The 7,409-nt window shown below is 46.6% G+C and overlaps 1 protein-coding gene across 2 annotated transcripts in view; it reads left to right on the forward strand.

Moving 5' to 3' along the window:
- Positions 1–352, forward strand: part of atad1a (ATPase family AAA domain containing 1a) — a 14,501-nt gene extending 14,149 nt beyond the window's left edge. For both annotated transcript variants that reach the window (XM_063018269.1, XM_063018268.1), the window contains one exon: positions 117–352. In XM_063018269.1, the coding sequence (XP_062874339.1) occupies positions 117–240 (124 nt within the window). In that variant the 3' untranslated portion in view covers positions 241–352. The remainder of the gene's footprint in view (positions 1–116) is intronic.
- Positions 353–7,409: the final 7,057 nt, after the last annotated feature.

Consider the following 7,409-nt stretch of genomic DNA (forward strand, 5'->3'; position numbering starts at 1 on the left):
TTTATTGTTTGGCTTGTATTTGATCACTTTTGATAAAAATGTCTGAATAACATCCCTGTCGTGTGTGTGTGTGTGTGTGTGTGTGTGTGTGTGTGTGTGTGTGTGTGTGTGTGTAGGCAGGACGAGGGTGTGTGTATGAGACCCATCACTCAGTTGGATCTGCTGTTCGGACTGGACAAGATGAAAGAGTCGAAACAAGCCACCGCCACGGAGAACCTCCGGGAGGTGCCACTCGACTAACACACACACACACACACACACACACACACACACACACCGACTCAGATCCTCCTACCAGCACATCTGAAGAACCACTGAAGTATTTCTGAGAAGATTAAAAATCAAAACTGTGGATTTATTTAAATTTTTGGTGTGAAACTCGCGTGTAGGTTTAGGATTGTGTGTGTGCATGACGCGTCCGAGCTTGAGAGTCTCAGTCTGTCGTGTGTTTCTGCATCATGAGATAAAGATAAAATAATATAAGATAGATGAGATACGACTTTATTGATGCCCTCAGGGAAATTACCTTGTTACAGCTGTACAAGAGAAGGAGGGTAAAGAACAAATATGTGTATAATATGTGTAATATGTTATATATTGTGTTTAGATATATCATTATAAAAACAATAACAGGTGGCGCGGCGGGATATTCCGCTAGCACACCAGCGCCGAGATTCTGAACTCCTCGGTTCGAAACTCGCCGTTGCCACCGGTCGGCTGGGCGCCATCTAGCGGGCATAATTGGCAGTGCCTGCAGCAGACACGGTTCTGCTAGGGTGGGATGACCGGACTATGTGGGCGGGGTCTTCAAACGCTGTCTAAGGACACTGATTAACACAGATAAGGGAAAAAGGGTTCCGCTAGGGGCTGCGCACGGGTTGGAGGAGGCGTGAGCAGCAATATAGCCACCTCAACTGCAATCAGGGATCCACCAGCAGAGGGAGACAAACTGAGTACGACAAATTGGGAGAAAATGCAGAAATAAAATAGAAATTTGTGTCGGAGCCCTTCTGCTGTCCTGTCCTGGTGTCATGAGGGGCATCCGGTGTAAAAACTGAGCTTAATACAGAAGCTTAAATACAGGAGCAACCGAAAGAAGAACAAGAAGAAGATTTAATATGATGATTAGAACATTTTTGGATGTGTGGTGAACTTCTAATCAGCTTGATATCCGTCTTTCCCAAGGGTAGCAATAATTTTGGAACAGACTGCATGACGTTTTACATTCTCTGTCACCACGATTATTTGTATTTATTTATTTATTCATTTATTTATTCTGCATTCTGATTAAATGTGACATTAAATGATGATATAAAGCAACACAGTCGATAAATCCCTCAGGTGTTTCATTACTGTGTTTATCTGAAGCGATTGTAACCAGAATGTCCACCAGATGGCGCCAGTGCGTTGATTTTAAATCGTAACAGTCTCGCGGTTATTCATCATGGACTTGAATATAACGTTTCTGATCTAACACACCTGCTGCAGCTCATCAGTCAGGGAGTCGTTTTAACCTGAAATGATCTCAATTCCTCAGTTTAATCAGAAGAAGCTTGGCATGGCTCTCAGTACGCTATACGGCTCTTGACAGGTGATTAGAAGCGGTCTCAGATGGGACACATGTCGAAAGGGGGAGTGTGGTGATCCGACTGTACTTGCTCAGTTCGGGGCTGTGCAAACGGCTTCCAACTGTGCAGCAACAGTTTAGGGAAGGACCCTCCCTGTTCCAGTATGAGCTCTATAAAGACGTGAAGAGAAGCTTCTGCGTCCTGCACAGAGCCCCGAGCTCAGTCCCACTCAACAGCTCTGGGATGAACCAGAACATCGACTGATCAATCAGAGAAATGCTGCTTTCGACTGAACGGGCACAAATTCCCATACACAGACGCACTCCAAAGTCTTGTGAGAAGCTTCTTAGAGGAGCAAATACTTTGGGCCTATAAAATGTATCTACAGTATTATTATTTAAGTGTTACGTAATCCAGTATCATCATTTAAAGGAAACAAACTTGATTTTAACCCCCCTGGGTCTGTTTTCCTCTCAACAAATAATTAAAAGTACTTTTTGATGCCCTGTTTGCGGTTCCGTTCCCAGGCCCACCGGGTCCTTCACGACGATCTAACGGCCTCGTTTCATTTTGGCGGGTTTGTTAATAATAAAAAAACTAAATTAGGTGTGTGAGCAGGAAACGTTAAACTCTGAGAGATAAAGGAAATTGTTCTCAGTAGGAAACGGAACCGAGATAAACATCAATCTGCTTCCTGCTGAGCAGCGGGATAATCACTCCCAACACGTCACGTCATGACACGAACACCTCAAACATCCACTGATCTCAAGTTCTATCTGCATTTCATTCACTATATAAGATCCCTCACCCTCACACGCACCATCAGATCCACGTCTAATAGATCCCTCACACGCACCATCAGATCCACGTCTAATAGATCCCTCACGCACCATCAGATCCACATCTAATAGATCCCTCACCCTCACACGCACCATCAGATCCACATCTAATAGATCCCTCACCCTCACACGCACCATCAGATCCACATCTAATAGATCCCTCACCCGCACCATCAGATCAACATCTAATAGATCCCTCACACGCACCATCAGATCCACATCTAATAGATCCCTCACCCTCACCATCAGATCCACATCTAATAGATCCCTCACCCTCACACGCACCATCAGATCCACATCTAATAGATCCCTCACCCTCACACGCACCATCAGATCCACATCTAATAGATCCCTCACCCGCACCATCAGATCAACATCTAATAGATCCCTCACACGCACCATCAGATCCACATCTAATAGATCCCTCACACGCACCATCAGATCCACATCTAATAGATCCCTCACCCTCACACACACCATCAGATCCACATCTAATAGATCCCTCACCCTCACACACACCATCAGATCCACATCTAATAGATCCCTCACCCTCACACCCACCATCAGATCAACATCTAATAGATCCTTCACCCCCACACACACCATCAGATCCACATCTAATAGATCCCTCACCCTCACACACACCATCAGATCCACATCTAATAGATCCCTCACACACACCATCAGATCAACATCTAATAGATCCCTCACCCTCACACACATGATCAGATCCACATCTAATAGATCCCTCACCCTCACACGCACCATCAGATCCACATCTAATAGATCCCTCACCCTCACACGCATCATCAGATCCACATCTGATAGATCCCTCACCCTCACACACACCATCAGATCCACATCTAATAGATCCCTCACCCTCACACGCATCATCAGATCCACATCTAATAGATCCCTCACCCTCACACGCACCATCATATCCACATCTAATAGATCCCTTACCCTCACACGCACCATCAGATCCACATCTAATAGATCCCTCACACGCACCATCAGATCCACATCTAATAGATTCCTCACACGCACCATCAGATCAACATCTAATAGATCCCTAACACGCACCATCAGATCAACATCTAATAGATCCCTCACCCTCACACGCACCATCAGATCCACATCTAATAGATCCCTCACCCGCACCATCAGATCCACATCTAATAGATCCCTCACCCTCACACGTACCATCAGATCCACATCTAATAGATCCCTCACCCTCACATGCACCATCAGATCAACATCTAATAGATTCCTCACACGCACCATCAGATCAACATCTAATAGATCCCTAACACGCACCATCAGATCAACATCTAATAGATCCCTCACCCTCACACGCACCATCAGATCCACATCTAATAGATCCCTCACCCGCACCATCAGATCCACATCTAATAGATCCCTCACCCTCACCATCAGATCCACATCTAATAGATCCCTCACCCTCACACGCACCATCAGATCCACATCTAATAGATCCCTCACCCGCACCATCAGATCCACATCTAATAGATCCCTCACCCGCACCATCAGATCCACATCTAATAGATCCCTCACCCTCACACGTACCATCAGATCCACATCTAATAGATCCCTCACCCTCACATGCACCATCAGATCAACATCTAATAGATTCCTCACACGCACCATCAGATCAACATCTAATAGATCCCTCACACGCACCATCAGATCAACATCTAATAGATCCCTCACACGCACCATCAGATCAACATCTAATAGATCCCTCACCCTCACACGCACCATCAGATCCACATCTAATAGATCCCTCACCCGCACCATCAGATCCACATCTAATAGATCCCTCACTTTCACACGTACCATCAGATCCACATCTAATAGATCCCTCACCCTCACACGCACCATCAGATCAACATCTAATAGATTCCTCACTCGCACCATCAGATCAACATCTAATAGATCCCTCACCCTCACACGCACCATCAGATCAACATCTAATAGATCCCTCACCCTCACACGCACCATCAGATCCACATCTAATAGATCCCTCACCCGCACCATCAGATCCACATCTAATAGATCCCTCACCCTCACACGCACCATCAGATCCACATCTAATAGATCCCTCACACACACCCTCACCCTCACCTTCACCATCAGATCCACATCTAATAGATCCCTCACCCTCACACGCACCATCAGATCAACATCTAATAGATCCCTCACCCTCACACGCACCATCAGATCCACATCTAATAGATCCCTTACCCTCACACGCACCATCAGATCCACATCTAATAGATCCCTCACACGCACCATCAGATCAACATCTAATAGATCCCTCACCCTCACACGCACCATCAGATCCACATCTAATAGATCCCTCACCCGCACCATCAGATCCACATCTAATAGATCCCTCACCCTCACACGCACCATCAGATCAACATCTAATAGATTCCTCACACGCACCATCAGATCAACATCTAATAGATCCCTCACCCTCACACGCACCATCAGATCAACATCTAATAGATCCCTCACACGCACCATCAGATCCACATCTAATAGATCCCTCACCCGCACCATCAGATCCACATCTAATAGATCCCTCACCCTCACACGCACCATCAGATCCACATCTAATAGATCCCTCACACACACCCTCACCCTCACCTTCACCATCAGATCCACATCTAATAGATCCCTCACCCTCACACGCACCATCAGATCAACATCTAATAGATCCCTCACCCTCACACGCACCATCAGATCCACATCTAATAGATTCCTCACACGCACCATCAGATCCACATCTAATAGATCCCTCACACGCACCATCAGATCAACATCTAATAGATCCCTCACCCTCACACGCACCATCAGATCCACATCTAATAGATCCCTCACCCGCACCATCAGATCCACATCTAATAGATCCCTCACCCTCACACGCACCATCAGATCAACATCTAATAGATTCCTCACACGCACCATCAGATCAACATCTAATAGATCCCTCACCCTCACACGCACCATCAGATCAACATCTAATAGATCCCTCACCCTCACACGCACCATCAGATCCACATCTAATAGATCCCTCACCCGCACCATCAGATCCACATCTAATAGATCCCTCACCCTCACACGCACCATCAGATCCACATCTAATAGATCCCTCACACACACCCTCACCCTCACCTTCACCATCAGATCCACATCTAATAGATCCCTCACCCTCACACGCACCATCAGATCAACATCTAATAGATCCCTCACACGCACCATCAGATCCACATCTAATAGATCCCTTACCCTCACACGCACCATCAGATCCACATCTAATAGATCCCTCACACGCACCATCAGATCCACATCTAATAGATTCCTCACACGCACCATCAGATCAACATCTAATAGATCCCTCACCCTCACACGCACCATCAGATCCACATCTAATAGATCCCTCACCCGCACCATCAGATCCACATCTAATAGATCCCTCACCCTCACACGTACCATCAGATCCACATCTAATAGAGCCCTCACCCTCACACGCACCATCAGATCCACATCTAATAGATCCCTCACCCGCACCATCAGATCCACATCTAATAGATCCCTCACCCTCACACGTACCATCAGATCCACATCTAATAGATCCCTCACCCGCACCATCAGATCCACATCTAATAGATCCCTCACCCTCACACGTACCATCAGATCCACATCTAATAGATCCCTCACCCTCACACGCACCATCAGATCCACATCTAATAGATCCCTCACTCTCACACGCACCATCAGATCAACATCTAATAGATCCCTCACCCTCACACGCACCATCAGATCCACATCTAATAGATCCCTCACCCGCACCATCAGATCCACATCTAATAGATCCCTCACCCTCACACGCACCATCAGATCAACATCTAATAGATTCCTCACACGCACCATCAGATCAACATCTAATAGATCCCTCACCCTCACACGCACCATCAGATCAACATCTAATAGATCCCTCACCCTCACACGCACCATCAGATCCACATCTAATAGATCCCTCACCCGCACCATCAGATCCACATCTAATAGATCCCTCACCCTCACACGCACCATCAGATCCACATCTAATAGATCCCTCACACACACCCTCACCCTCACCTTCACCATCAGATCCACATCTAATAGATCCCTCACCCTCACACGCACCATCAGATCAACATCTAATAGATCCCTCACCCTCACACGCACCATCAGATCCACATCTAATAGATTCCTCACACGCACCATCAGATCCACATCTAATAGATCCCTCACACGCACCATCAGATCAACATCTAATAGATCCCTCACCCTCACACGCACCATCAGATCCACATCTAATAGATCCCTCACCCGCACCATCAGATCCACATCTAATAGATCCCTCACCCTCACACGCACCATCAGATCAACATCTAATAGATTCCTCACACGCACCATCAGATCAACATCTAATAGATCCCTCACCCTCACACGCACCATCAGATCAACATCTAATAGATCCCTCACCCTCACACGCACCATCAGATCCACATCTAATAGATCCCTCACCCGCACCATCAGATCCACATCTAATAGATCCCTCACCCTCACACGCACCATCAGATCCACATCTAATAGATCCCTCACACACACCCTCACCCTCACCTTCACCATCAGATCCACATCTAATAGATCCCTCACCCTCACACGCACCATCAGATCAACATCTAATAGATCCCTCACACGCACCATCAGATCCACATCTAATAGATCCCTTACCCTCACACGCACCATCAGATCCACATCTAATAGATCCCTCACACGCACCATCAGATCCACATCTAATAGATTCCTCACACGCACCATCAGATCAACATCTAATAGATCCCTCACCCTCACACGCACCATCAGATCCACATCTAATAGATCCCTCACCCGCACCATCAGATCCACATCTAATAGATCCCTCACC

This window comes from Trichomycterus rosablanca, chromosome 21, assembly GCF_030014385.1.
Source record: "Trichomycterus rosablanca isolate fTriRos1 chromosome 21, fTriRos1.hap1, whole genome shotgun sequence".
Lineage (NCBI taxonomy): Eukaryota > Metazoa > Chordata > Actinopteri > Siluriformes > Trichomycteridae > Trichomycterus > Trichomycterus rosablanca.